At 52.8% G+C, this 14,863-nt stretch overlaps 1 protein-coding gene across 14 annotated transcripts in view; it reads right to left on the bottom strand.

The window, feature by feature from the left end:
* SUN1 (Sad1 and UNC84 domain containing 1) overlaps nt 1-14,863 on the bottom strand; it is a 54,831-nt gene that overhangs the window by 27,552 nt on the left and 12,416 nt on the right. For 9 of the 14 annotated variants that reach the window (XM_042970964.1, XM_042970968.1, XM_042970972.1 and 6 more), the window contains 6 exons: nt 10,756-10,980; nt 10,396-10,487; nt 4,033-4,221; nt 2,434-2,618; nt 1,412-1,438; nt 1,129-1,305 (listed from right to left, as the gene is read on the bottom strand). In XM_042970964.1, coding sequence (XP_042826898.1) covers nt 1,129-1,305; nt 1,412-1,438; nt 2,434-2,618; nt 4,033-4,221; nt 10,396-10,472 — 655 coding nt within the window. In that variant the 5' untranslated portion in view covers nt 10,473-10,487; nt 10,756-10,980. The remainder of the gene's footprint in view (nt 1-1,128; nt 1,306-1,411; nt 1,439-2,433; nt 2,619-4,032; nt 4,222-10,395; nt 10,488-10,755; nt 10,981-14,863) is intronic. The other 5 variants (XM_042970976.1, XM_042970978.1, XM_042970969.1 and 2 more) reach the window with 4 other exon arrangements.

The raw sequence follows: 14,863 nt of genomic DNA, 5'->3' as shown, positions 1-14,863 counted from the left end.
AGTCCGGCCCAGCATGTGGGCGCTTGCATTAAACAGAGGAGTGGCCGAAAGCTCGGGAACAAGGCCATGGCTCCCTGGCCTCTCCATGCTGGAGGTGAGCGGGAATCACGGGGCAGGAGTCACGGACAGAAGCTGGCCGGGGATCTGCAGCCACGCTCCCCTCAGGGACCCGGGCCAAGAGTAGAGCCGGGAGTGCCGGGCCAGGAGGAAGCCCGCAGGCCCGCCTGGAAAAGCCACGCAGCCCTGGCAGTTCTGAGAGGCAGCCGAGCGCCTTCAGGGCCGCCTCCGAGGACCTCCCTGTTGGAGCGGGCGCAGCCGGGACTCAGAACGGGGCCCACCTCCACCGGGCGAAGGGCCACTGCCTCCCGCGAGGGCCTCCCCCAACGACTGCCCCCGCCCCGTGTTCCAGCCGAACCGTCCCTGGAGCGGAAGTAACAGCACAGAACACACTTTGCTCATCTCCTGCACATAAGCCCCTGCGGCCGTCGAGGCCAAAGCACCACCACGAAGCTGTTCCCGCCGTACGTGGGAACGCCTATGATCTCGTGGGAAAATAAAGTGGCCGCGTGGCGCCACTACGGTTTCAGGGAAGGACTCTTCTTTGCTCACCCGAAGTTCAAATTCACAGAACTTCACGCACTCCTGGGTATAAAACTACAAGCCACAGAAAATGAATTTATTCAAAGAGGACAAGGAAGAACAAAGCTAATTTGGGGCGCGTTTCTTTTTTTTTTAATTTTTTTTTATGTTTTATTTTATTTTATTTTATTTATATTTGAGAGAGAAACAGAGAGACAGAGAGCGAGTAGGGGAGGGGCAGAGAGACAGAATCCGAAGCAGGCTCCAGGCTCCGAGTTGTCAGCACAGAGCCCAACGCGGGCCCTGAACTCACGAACCGCAAGATCATGACCTGAGCCGAAGTCAGAAGCCCAACCGACTGAGCCACCCAGGCGCCCCTTGGGCGCATTTCTTAAACTTTTATCACACAGTTTTGAATTCAAGTCAATGACAGAAAGTAGTGCGGATGGATGCTAAAAGGCCTACAAAAGTAGGGTTACGTATGTATACATTAAAAGAAAATATCTGGACATGCAATCTCTTTCTAACCTTTGAGAGAGACAGACTCACGTTTCCGACTCTCGTCCCTCGAGTATGTTCGCGACGACAGTCCGTGGGCAGTGGAGCGTGCCGTGAGCGTGTCCTTGCGCTCAGAGAGCAGGATGCAGTCTCTGCAGGTGTAGCCGTTGCTCCTGAAAGTTTCTGCTGCCAGATCCCCATTTCCCTGAGCGGCAGCTTTATTTCCCCCTGAAGTTTTCAGAAAGTAGACGGAACCTGTTTATCACAACCTGCAGATACCTACAAAAACTTCCATCTTGAAAAGTGTATTTAAAAAAAGAACTGAAATAATTACCTTTGAGATCTCCGTCATCGTCAAGACCTAAAACACACACACATACGCGTGTCTGCTCATGAGCTCAAATTATCAGAACAAAACCCACACGCACAAAAAGTAAAGGTTACAATGGTTAATGTGTCGGCATTTTGGCAACGGCCAAGATTCACTTCCTGAAACGCCTACAACTAACAGAAACTCCTCCAGACATATGCAGACGCCATCTCTCGGTGCCAGGAGAAAGCACATCTTTGCAGACAACACACACCTGTACACCCACACCTGCGGACCCCAAGGGCGGACACGGACGAGGGATCAGGGGAGAAGAACGTGCGCCCTCAAGCACCGGCAGGCAGAAACCTCACCGGTGGCGTCCACCCCCTCTGCCGCCTACGAGCTACCCTCGCCAGCTGAGCGCCAACTCCCAGGCTTGCCTGAATTAGCACACAACATTTTGGGAGCTAATCTGGGTCTCCTTATCTTCTCAAGAGGGCCGCCGTGAACATCCAGTGGACGCAGGCAAGCAGCCACGTCCCTCTGAAAGCTGCGGCTCCCCGTGGCCATCACACTGTCAGCAGCAAGGACCAGGTCACACCGTTGCTGCCTAAAGTCAAGAGGGCTCACGAGCCCACGCTGCTTTCTAGTGTCAAGACATCCACGGGGACTGCTTCCCGGTGACTCGAAAATACCGTGTCTGCCTGGCTGCTCAGAGCCGTCTGAACCTGAAACCGCACCGGTGAACCTCTGTGACAACTGTACTCAGCCAGCCTACACAAGTAATGCCCTCAGCAGGAGAGTTCTCAGGCTACTACCAGACTGCTTCAGCTTCCACGTCACGACAGACGACAGACGATTCCACGTGCGCGCGGCCAGCAGAAGCGGCAGAGGGAAGCCGCCGCCCGCATTCTGTATTTGAGTCTGGAGGAATGCCTTGCATCTTCTAGGAGCTCCTCCCACCCTATATGGGGCAGAGGGACAACCTGGCCCGGGACTTCCCTCCTCCCCAAGACAACCTGAGAACCCAACAGCAGCTAACTCACCCCAGAAGTGGTCCACTTTGGTTTGCTCACGGATCAGAGACTCATCCAGCACAGAAGGCCGCACACAGGCCGCACCTGACAGCGAGCCGGCGCCGCCCTGGCCCACGGCCGAGGACACGACCTGCCTGGAGGCGTGGTGGACACTAAAAGCCGGCTTGCTTGCACTTCTGCGCTGCTTTGCAGTTCTAAGAAGACAGGAACACAAGGGACGAGTTGACAGACTTCTCAGAAATACAAAACGATTGTATTTTACCGATACAAAATCTTTAAGAACGTAGTATTTTTAAGGCAACGTTTCCTTATGTCTTCTCTGCTGTAATGAAACGCTTATTAACCTGCAACAGGAATCCTTGAGCCAGGGTCCCAGAGCTGCTTCTAAAATTGTACATACAGGACAGTTTTCAGAGTATTCTAGGCCCAATGACCCCAAAGTGATTAAAACTTAAAATAATCTAATAAAATGACTTAACGACAAAAATTATGACGTATAAAGTTAACCCTTCTGCTTTTTAGAACAAATGTGTGCACAGACACGCACATCCTGCACTATTTCGGGGTCCCCGGTGAAGCCGGCCCTGCATTAAGGACAGCGAGGAAAGGCTGTAGCCTCATTTCTGTCCTCCTGTTTGGCACAGACAACAAAGCCCCAAGCACCGAGCTGGGGCAGGGAGAGGACCTCCCTCAAGGGAACGAGCAGCGGGGGGACAGGAACACAAGTCTGCACGTGAACACAGCACATCAGGAAACCGATCGTGGCGTCGCCCGGTGGCAGAGAAACAGGCGGGCCGAGGCCAGGCAGCTGAGGCCCCGTCTCGCCCGTGGAGCCAACTGGAGCCCTCAGGTGCGCTCACGACCGCTCATGAGCCCGCCGAACCGCGGGCCCATCCTCTAACCAACCCACAGTGAGTGTGAGGCACGTGGGAACCTTGGCAGGGCACCTGGCTTCAAGCTGGCCTTTCACCGCCTCTTCTAACACAACCACCCCATTCCTGAGTGAAAGACGACCATTTCCATCGGAGACTCATCATTCTTACGTGAGCCACAGAACACGATCTTTAAATGGCACAAAGATCGTGCACTCTGCTTCTTCTTGGCCATGCGCGTGGTGGTGGGCACGTGCAAAGCTCAGGAATCAAGTGAACGCAGTCAACGGCTGGCCGTCATGATGCATCTGTTAGTTCACGCAGACTTTAACACACAGACATGGCCGTTAACAATGCAGAGCTCATCCACGGTGGCCACAGTGCCACGCAATCGTCGGAAGGCACCCCTCGGATGACAGCAGAGGACAGCCGCATTTGGCTCCCGCTACGAGGCCGGCCATGTGGACGGGCACTGCACATGTTCCAGGGTGTCCGCGCCCCTGCCCGAGTCTGAGTGCAAACGCAAAACTGGAAACCGTGGCCTGCACGAGACCGTCCACGCCAGACAGGCCACATGGTCCAGAATTAGGTTCAGTCCTCACCGCAGCACAGCGACGACAGTGTGAGTCTGCTGTGTGTACTTAAGTGCAAGAGTGTGGTTTTACAGACCAAAAAGCTGGTACGTTTGTTTTCATGTTGTTAGAGCGTGTGCGGTGACAAGGAAGACAGTGCTTACCGGGCCGCTCTGTCCTTCAGGGAGGCAGTGCTACTGGCACAGGAGTAAGCGTCCCCAGCCTGGCCGTCCTCAGTGGCACAGGTGGTGGTGACCAGGCGCAAACCGCGGCGGGACATTCTTGGAGAATCGAACACAGGGTCCAATCTGTGCTCAGTCTCAAAAGTCAGAGCATCAGACGAGTAACTCGAACTAGAAGGAAAAAAAACTCGTCAGAGGAAAATAACGCTGACGGAAGTTGCTGAAACAAACTGAATAATCAACAGGACACATAACACTCCAGTGCAAATTCTGAAAAACAGCCATGACTGCGTGATGACTTTTCTACAAAGCCGAAGTCACCACAGACGCTCTGGCCACACCCTCTGTGAAATAAATCCCCAGGCGCCCAGATATGTCACTCCAGAGCTGGCCCTAAGAACTGCTTCAGGACACGCTCATAAGAACTCCACTATGCGGACCTGTGTCAAGATCACTGAAAATCAGAATGCATTTACAGTAGACTCCACGCCTGACACAGCAGTTCAGGAGACAGTGACCACACAGCATCTAATCCACTGTGAGGAGAAACGCAAACGGCAAGACGCTGAACCGTAAAGCCACTTTGCGTCTAACTCACCATAAAGCCAGAGACAAGCTCATGACAAAGTCACTTCAATACCCTTCCATGGAATCATCTTAAATCAAAAGATACGTTCTTCTGTGTCGTTAGCAGCTTTTTCTAAATCAAGAAATATTAACCCACAAGGAGGCATCCAGGAGGCCTGGGAAGGGATGGGAAGGCCTGGGAAGGAGAGGGAAAACCACTCCTGCCTGGGAGAGCAGACTGGGCTGAGGGTCTAAAATTCAGCAGGAACCAGGAGTCTCTCAAGGAAACCAAGAAGGCTAAGGGCATTTTAGCCTTATGTTTTATTAGAAAAATATTTTCAGGATCACGTTTACGATAAACGTATTAGGCCAGGTGTGTCTCTGAGTGGTCAAGCTAGACCACGACAGAAACGTGTGGAAGCGAGCAAGCGGCCAACGTGCACAGACCTCCACCTCCCAGCCCACCCCACGGGCCCCGGGGGCTCCAACGTGGGGACGCTACAATACTGTACACTGTGGAAGGGGTCCCGGCTTTCCAACACAGAACCCGGGGTGCCACTGCCAGCAGAGGGTGTCCCAGATCCCTGTTAGTGTCATTAGAAAGACCCCGAGCAGAAGGAAGTACAAGAATACTACAACGGCAGACGATAGGAACTGCCCATCAGCAGGGGAATGGTTCAATAAACTGGGATACATCCGAATTCTAGAACACTGTGAGGCTGTTAAAAATCATGAAAGATCTGCATACACTGTTAAAGGAAAATATCTTACTATCATTTATGTTAAAACCAACTATAAAACAGAACCACATGGGGTCAGTAGAGCATGAGACTCTTGCTCTCGGGGTCATTGACTTCAAGCCCCACGTCAGGCCTAAAGCTTACTTAAAAAACAAAAGAACCCCATAAAAAGCCCTAGAAGCATGTATTCTCATACATACAGAGGTAGGTAAAGTCATAGAGACCCGGAAAGTTCTCTTCAACTGTTAACAGTGGGAACCTTTGGGGCTGAGACCAAGCGGGGCAATGGGTCCTTTCAGTCTGGACCCACCTGTCTGGTCACACCCAGGGACGCTCGTCTAATGCATTCAGTACCCACGCCTCTGTCAACGCTGTAGTCCGGGGACCCACCCTAGCAAGTGTGCTGTTAAGGTACTTTATTCTAATACTAGGATGGAAAAGGAGACGCCAGAAAGACCCCAAAGAAAATAACAGACTGAATCCTTCAGAGCAGCTTTTAGTTCTGTTCCTTCATCAATCAAATGTTGTTTTAAAAATATGTTACTTAGATGCACTTAAAAAACTTTTTTTAATCTTTATTTATTTTTGAGAGAGAGAGCATGAGCGGGGTAGGAGCAGACAGAGAGGGAGACACAGAATCCGAAACAGGCTCCGGGCTCCGAGCTGTCAGCACAGAGCCCGACGTGGGGCTCGAACCCACGAACCATGAGACCATGACCTGAGCCGAAGTCAGATGCTCAACCGACTGAGCCACCCAGGTGCCCTTAGATGCACTTTTAATTAAAAGGCCAGGAAAAAATCTACCACCATTGAAAGCTGGAAAATACGGACACGCGGCAGCCACAAGGCGCGAAACAGGGCAGCGCCACGGGGCAGGTGGTCCTGCCTCCCGCCAGAGCCGCGCGGAGCTAAGTGGTCATAAATGAGCAGTTTGGCCACTGGGCAGGGGTGAGTGGGCAGAGCAAGGCCCACATGGGGGCAATTCTAGGAATCTGACCAAACCTCCACGGGTCCGAGTTCTGCTGACCTGGATGTGTGACCCCAGTGGCCGCCCATCTGACCCCTGACCCTTCGTCACCCACCGGCTGGGATCCTCCACCAATGCGCTCCCTCAGCTTCGCCCGGGGCTCCAATCGGGATTATGGTCACAGCACCCCCACCCTGCGACTCCCCTGCCCTGTCGGTGCTTCAGTCCCGGCCGTGCCCCTGGATGGTGCCGACGGCTGCACGCCCCCGAGCCCACGGCCCTCTGCACCAGTGGCGCCCGGGTGCCACCCCTGCCCCAGCAGGCCTCCTCCCTCCCGCCTCACCTCCTCCTCCGGCTCCTCAGCAAACCAGCCACGCCAGAGAACTGCGGACTCCTCTCGGGGGAGCCTACGAAGGACCCGCGTTCAGGTGGCCCTTCCTCCTCCTTCCGACCACAGCACACGTGCCATCGTAACGCCCACCTGTGCACTCTGGACCGGATCTCTCCCACTCTCCAGAAGACCCTCTCCGGCTGCTACCTCTTCTCTCTCCGAACTCTTCAAACTCCCTGCGGTGCCCAACCATCAGCACCTACACACTCACCTGTCCCCACGGTGGAGAAAAACGACCCTAAACAGAGCCGGGCCCTTCCTCCTCCCAACCAGCCACGCTTGTTGTAAGAGTTATCTACACTCACTCCTCAACCCGTTTCATTCCGACTCCTGCCCCCGTTGCTGCTGCCTCTGCCCATGGCCTCCCACGGGGCTGAATTCACGGCCCGTGTCCCAGTCCCACCACTTTGGCACGGGACCCACCTCCTCGAAATACTCCGCTCTCTTGGTTTCCGTGGCAGAGACCGCGGTGCACTTACGGGAGGCTGACACGGTCAGACACGGACTTTTCCAGGCTGCCGGCCTCCGGGGCACGGGCTGCCACCTGACCTGGGTCTCCTCCTCTGGTTTGTGTGTGCGTCAGGGGGCGGGGGTGAGGCGGGGGGTGGGGTGGTGGGGAGAGTGGGTCTCTGATGGGCTTCTGGGAAAGTCTGCCTCTTGCCCAAGCAGTGGCCCTGTGGCTGCATCCCCATCGTGTGGGGGGCTGTGGGGGCTCCTCAGTGGTGGTGTGGCCCAGCCGCCAGCACTGGGCAGCCTCCGCACACCCTCAACAGGAAGGAAGTGCGCAGTCATGCCAACAAACAAAACCTGGGACTGATCGAACCTCCGCATCTAACCACCGTCTCACAGGAAGCAAATGGGTACTATGGGAAAATCCTGCTTAGGCTCATTTCAAGCAAAACTGAGGATCTGGTAAATCGGAGCACCGACTGTCTGGTGTATTACAGAGATATCAGGGGTTATTTTAAGTTACCAGGGGCTTTTTGGTGTGATACTTGTATTTTGGCTAGTTGTTTTTACAATATCTTTTAGGGTTGCCTGGGTGGCTTAGCCGATTAAGCGCCCGACTTCGGCTCAGGTCATGATCTCACACATCGTGGGTTCGAGCCCCGCGTCGGGTTCTGTGGTGACAGCTCGGAGGCTGGAGCCCGCTTCGGATTCTGTGTCTCCCTCTCTTTCTCTGCCCCTCCCCCACTCGTGCTCATGCTCGCTCGCTCTCAAAAAATAAACATAAATAAATAAATAAGCAAGCAAGCATCTCGTAAAGATTTGCTTCAAAACAATCTAGCGGAGAGGGAGGGAAGAGGCCCGGCGCCAAACGGCAGAAGGTGGGAGGAGGCACAGGGGCTTATTACCACCACCACCCCTGACTTTCACCTAACAGTCTCCACAGCAGGAAAAGATTTCAGTTAAACAAACGGACCGACCAGGATGGTGGCGGACCCTCCAGGTGGGTACTCAGGGGCTAAGGGGGAAGATCGGGGCGGGGCCAGACAGCCGTGGGCCGGGGTGCAGAGTCCCCAGAACTGAGGGGAAGGACCGGCCCAGGTAGCCGTGGGCGCATGCGTCAAAGTGGGGCTCAGGGCGGGGGAGGGAGGGACATGCAGTGAGGTCAGGTGGCTTCCGGTAGAGCCGGGTGGCACAGGCAGGTTTCAAAGACGGGGGAACACAGCGGTGAAGCAAGTGGAAAGACCAGAGACAAACAGGCAGGGGCAGGTCCCCTCCCGCCGCCCCGGGGGCTGCGGGGCCTCAGCCGTGGGCTCCATCCACCACGCCCGCCGGGCACTCGCCTCGCGACCCGCCACCCGGCGCCCGGTCCTGCATTACACGCGGCTGCCCAGACCAGAACCCGCCACCCACAGACCGACCCGCTGTCCCCGCCCTCCCCTCCTTCATCTCCACCCCAGCCGCCCAAGCTGGGCCGGGCCCCTTGTACAGGCCACCAGAGAGTCACACCTCGGGGCCCGCCATGGTCTCCGGGCCGCCCCCACCCGCCCTACCCACCCCACCCACCCCTGCAGGCTGCAGTCCCTCCAAGCACAAGCCTGGTCACGCGGCTCCCGGCCTAACGCCCTTGCCGGGTTCCCACTGCCCTCCAAGTCTAAGTTCCCAGCACGGTGCACCAAGCACACCGGCCGCCTCTGCCACTTCGGTCGGCCCACACTTCCGCGTCTACGCCCACATCTCACTGGAGGAGGGCCGCGTGCACCGAAATTAGCGGGCGGCTTTCCCGGTGCAGAGACCCACACGTGTGCATTTTTAAAAAACTGTATTTAAAATAGGTTATAAAAGCTAAAAATAATTAACCGAGAATAATTATTTTTATGCTCCACAATACAGAACAAGGAACAGTTTTGAGTTGGCCCACTCCCTTTGTTCTAACATATTTCAGAACTTTTGACAAAAACAGTCAATGATCCAGAATCGTGAATAAAACCGCAATCGTTCAATGTGACGTTTGACTAACACTGTTAAAAAACACTGTTAAAAACGCTGCAAAAACATCTTTGCCAGGGGCGCCTCAGTGGCGCAGTCGTCTGAGCATCTGACTCTTGATTTCGTGGGACTGAGCCCCACGTTGGGCTCCATGCTGAGCATGGAGCCTGCTTATGATACTCTCCTGTGCATGCGCCCTCTCTCCCCCCGCCCCGCCTCTGCTCTGCTCAGGCACTCACTCTCAAATTAAGAAGAAAAAGCATCTTTGTTAAAATGCCTTCTGATTTTCTTAAGTTTTAAATTATATTTTTCCCTCTTAGAAGACAAGTCATTGAAAAAAATTACATGAGCATTTTCCTCGTGTGCCTTAAAGGTCTTTCCAGAACACAACAGGTGTTTTTTATTTTTAAAAAAATCGTTGAAGTGTTTATTTTTGAGAGAGAGAGAGACAGAGACAGAGCGTGAGCAGGGGAGGGGCAGAGAGAGGGGGAGACTCGGAATCCCCAGCAGGCGCCCGGCTCCGAGCTGTCAGCACAGAGCCTGACGTGCGGCTCGAACCCGTGAACCACGAGATCGCGACCTGAGCTGAAGGTGGACACTTAACCCGCTGAGCCCCCCAGGCACCCCCACAACAGCTTTCCTAAACCGCCAAACCCTAACCCGCCCGGCACAATCCCAGATTCTATAATCCATCTTGATAATCACTCCTACCTGGCGAACTAGACACGCGAAGGGCTAGTCGGCAACGCTCAGACTTAGCCGTGAACTTCGGTATCATGTCGGAATAAAAACCGAAAATTCTCTCGCATCTGAGAGAAGCCATGTTCTTCAAACCCCGGGCTTCGTCAAAATTCTCTTTAGGATACCTCCTCTCAAAGGCAAATCATTTTCCAGGTTATTTCTACTAACTTTAAAATAGCCGGCCATCAGTATAAATCACAAAGCCCTACCCATAACCACAAAGATTTATTCTAGAGACCACAGCCACTTGGGTGGGGTCGGAAAGAGCAGTACATTTGCAATGACTCATCCCTGAGTCATCAGAAATGTTCGGTTTCCAAAACCACCTCACAATTTCCATGTCAGTTTAGCAGTTTTGCAAAGCCATGGTACGATATAAACTCCGTAGACATTTTCACTTTCAGAAGACAGCGTGTGGCTGCAAGCAGCAGAAGCGCCCACAAATCCACGGCACTCAGGGGCAGGAGGCGACCGGGAGGGCGACGGGACGCAGGCACGCTCACCTGAGTGCGTACGTGTAGCCAGTGTTCTCGGGCGCACACTGAGGAGGGGTGTACATGTGGAGCCGAGAAAAGTCCATGGTCACGGTCTCATACTGCAGAAGGTGGGGGAGAAAGCAATGCAGGGTGTCAGGAGGGTAGAAACACAGAGAAGCGCTGTCTGTCACAGCCAACCCACGGCACATAGTCGGTGACCAAAACGTCACCACCAAGATTTCGGTAAAACAAAGCTAGTCGTTCTTTGTTTTTTATTTTTTAGACAAAGGAGACAAAGTCTTCTCATCGCTACAAACCCTTATGTTAGGCGTAGTTTCCTACAGCAACATACCCTGGGAGTAAAGGGGAAACCCGAGATCAACTCACTCATAGTTATGAAAATTGGGGCACCTTCGGAAGAATACAGAAAGTGACTCAGACCCTTTTCAAAATGCATTTCTAAATTCTCAAAGGTGTCAAGATGTTCTCTTTCTTATGTAGTAAGTTTTCGTTGTTATTGACCAAAATAGATGGGATTCTTGGGGCACCAAGAGCACGTGACTCTTGATCTCCGGGTTGTGAGCTTGAGTCCCACGCTGGGCGTAGAGGTTCCTGAAAAAGGAAAACAAAACAAGACAAAACAAACTACCTAAAAAAGAAATAGAAGGGATCCTCGGTCCCCGGTCAGGCACTTATCACAGATGCTCATGCCTTTCCAAGCACCTCAGAACCAGAAAACGGCAGGCTGATCGACACACGAGCTCAAGGCACTGCTTACACTTTTATTTTTCCCCAAAAGAACTTTTTTTTTTTAATTAAATAGTTTTAGGGCGCCCGACTGGCCCAGTCGGTAGAGCATGCGACTCTTGATCTTGGGGCCGTAAGTTTGAGCCCCACACTGGGTGTAGAGATTACTTAAAAGTAAAATCTTAAGGGGCACCTGGGTGGCTCAGTCGGTTGAGCGACTGACTTAAGCTCAGATCATGATCTCGAGGTTCATCGCATTCGAGCCCCACATCAGGCCCTCTGCTGTCAGCGCAGAGCCCGCTTTCAAACAAATAATAAATAATAAAAAATAAAATCTTAAAAACACATTTTTGAGCACCCTGTTTTTCAGATTGTCATCGAAATTTCCCTGGAATGACTCAAACTTTCCTCTGGCTAAAAATATTCTCTCTCACACACACACTCACCACACACCCTCCAAATTAAAAAAAAAAACAAAACAAAAAACACACCTCATAGTAGTGAATGTGAATCATAACCCATTGTTGAAAAATCTAAGGAAGATAAAACTAAAAATACAGACCAGCCTGGACAAAAAATACTTATGTGTAAATGACGGTCTCCTATAAACCAAAGCAAAAGTACTTCAATTCACACCATTTTCTAACAATCCAAATATTCTTTAAAGGATTAAGAACCACAGAAATAAAAAGCATTGTTTATGTTATAAAAATTGTACTGTGCCTACTAATGTCAACAAACACACAAAACTCCTGCATGTAAAAAACTTTTCAACACTCTTCAGAGCTTCTCAGGGACTCGGTCTACTGGCCCACGGAACAAACACGTTATCTGGCCCTCTAAACACGCACTTAACCCTCGGGCTACAGACAAATGACCTCTGGCCACTTACAGCGGGCGGTCCACGACGCGTTCCCCCGCCCGACCTCCTAGAGTCGCCTCCGGCCCACGTGGGAGTCCAGGCCAGAGTCCGGGCTCGGGCGCGGCAGGAGGGCACAGCCAGGCGGCCTTGTCCCCGCAGCCCTCCGAGCGTGGCTCACCTGCCTGGCTCACCTGCCGGTGCGGATCCCAAGCCACGCCCCGCAGCGTAACCTCGGCTTCTGACTACCCCAACTCGCACCAGGAACTTACTAAGCAACCATGAAACGCTTATATAAATACCCCATAGTTGTTCTCACTCTCCAGGGTGGAAACGGACTAACTTTTTTATTCCCTCTCACTCAATGATTAACAAAACCCAAACTTTCCAACTTCATTCCCAGTGACCTTTCACCCTAACAGTCTCCAATACCTGCTCTACCGACATTATTAAACCTCAGTGTCAAGTTACCATCATCACTAATTTCCACCAACTGTGCTACGGTTGGTATTTGATACATCCTCAGTGAACGGTGTCTTGGGTTGGCTTACATTTCCCTGAAGTTTACAGAAATCAGTGTGACAAACACGAACGGCAGAACCCCCCCCCCCCCCCCGCCCCGCCCCGCCCCAGGCAAGTACTTGAACAGTCACCTCAGAGATCAGGACGCACAGACAGGAGAGCATCCAGCTGAGAACAGGGGCGGAGGCCTGCAGATCTGGGCTCGGTCCCAGCTCGAGCTCGGCCCCACTGGCTGACTGCGGCGGCTGACACGTGGGAGGCTCCAAGCGGGGAGCAGGGGCGGCTCTCCTCCTGACAAGGCCACTGAGGGCCGAAGGGGCTCCAGCCTGTGACTCAGCACAGAGGGGGCAGTTCCGGGCCCTGGCGAGGGCATACGCAAGAACTCACAGCCTTACTTGAGAAGTTACATTTACATGTTCTCACGTTTTTATCCCACTACAAGAACTACACTAATTTCTAATGCGCGACAAACGGTGTTTCCAGAAGCTAACAGGGGTGGACGACCAGCTACCGCCATTTTGAACCACTCGACGAGCCCGACGACAAAGCTGAGAGCCATCCCACCTGTAGCCAGGTTTAACGTAGGCCTTATGACACAACTTGCAAATAAATTTAACTTCTTGTCGCTGAAATAATTTCGAGCCCAGAACCATGCACAGCTACTGCCTGTGGCAGGAATCCTAGGAATGACAGGATTCCAGCAGAGGGTGTCAAAAATCCGACAGGTGAGAAGAGGGACAGGGAACCTGGGGAGCAGCAGACCCGCTGGCTGACTCTGGGTGAAACGTCTGATGAGAGCAGATACAAACGTAACAAAATGCCCGAACACGACACCCTCAAGAGGGTGCCAGTGTGGACAGACGCCAGGCTCTAGGAACAGCCGGCAGCCTGGCTCTGGAGGAAAGACAGGAGGGGACGGTGGAGGACACACCAGGATGCTCACGGCTCCCCGGCTACGACGGCACCAGGGTGAGGGTGTGGTCGCTCACCACTAAGTGGGCCCTTTTCCCACCCACTCCTATAATCACGTGAATTTCACATCATGCTTTTCAGTGAGATGCACCTAAGTCTAAAACTCTACACAGTGTCTGGCCCCGGCTTAATCAGACCCGTGGCCCAGGGAGGTGCTTTTGCCACTGCTTACTCCACAGCCCAGAAAACCACTTCTCCCTGGAGAAGCACACGAGGGTCAAACTCCTGCACAGCAGAACGTGCGAGGAGGCAGCACTGGTCAGTCTCCAGAGGGAGGGGTGATTCCGGCCCTCTCCCAAGCTCACTGCAGAACAGAATTACTGGAGGTGATGGTTAATGTTACTAGATTTATCTGGCTCCTTCCCTCCATCGACCCCGCTCTTTCCTTCTTTCCCTCCCTCTCAAACAGATCGTACGATGGCTCCAGAACACTGAAAGTATTCCTCAGTTCCCTTCATGAAATGTGAGCATTAAAAATAATTACACGATGAAAATGAAATCAAGTGGAAAGGATTTTAATTTTTTTTTATTTTTGAGAGAGAGAGAGCGCGCGAGTGCACAAATGGCGTTGGGTCAGAGAGAGAGGGAGACACAGAATCCGAAGCAGGCTCCAGGCTCTGAGCTGTCAGCACAGAGCCCGACGGCAGCGCTCGAAGCCACGAACTGTGAGATCATGACCTGAGCCGAAGTCGGACGCCCAACCGACTGAGACACCCAGGCGCCCCTAAAGCAGAAAGGATTAAATGAAATAACGCATGTAAGGCAGTGACCATGACAAACACTCAGATATTAGCTTTAGTATTTTGTAGAATAAAGTCAGATAGCCTGTATTTTAAACCTTTTAAAAACGAGATTGTTGGGGCGCCTGGGTGGCTCAGTCGGTTAAGCGGCCGACTTCGGCTCAGGTCATGATCTCACGGTCCGTGAGTTCGAGCCCCGCGTCAGGCTCTGTGCTGACAGCTCAGAGCCTGGAGCCTGTTTCCGATTCTGTGTCTCCCTCTCTCTGACCCTCCCCCGTTCATGCTCTGTCTCTCTCTGTCTCAAAAATAAATAAAAAACGTTAAAAAAAAAAAAAAGGTTTAAAAAAATAAAAACCAGATTGTTTTTCTTCAGTTAGCAACTCTAGAGGTGGAAGATGCACTCAACCCCCAGCCTAAATAAAACACAAAGTCGACCAGGCAGCTCGGACAGCTCCAGCCCGGAGTCGACAGGTTGCGAGGCCAGCCCTCTCCCAGAAGCGGATAGGAACGCGTGACAGCAAAGCAGCAATTCCAATACTAGACCCACTGATAACTAAACCTAAGTGCTAAGCATTTTCCAAATGCTGTTCCCAGCTTCCATTTCCATCACTAAGTCAAGTCCACACGTAACCTTAAAGCCTGCCCCCACCAGGCT

The sequence above is a fragment of the Panthera tigris genome, chromosome E3 (assembly GCF_018350195.1).
Source record: "Panthera tigris isolate Pti1 chromosome E3, P.tigris_Pti1_mat1.1, whole genome shotgun sequence".
Classification (NCBI taxonomy): Eukaryota; Metazoa; Chordata; class Mammalia; order Carnivora; family Felidae; genus Panthera; species Panthera tigris.
The sequence above is the reverse complement of the archived record's forward strand: the minus strand, read 5'-3'. Positions and strand labels throughout refer to the sequence as shown.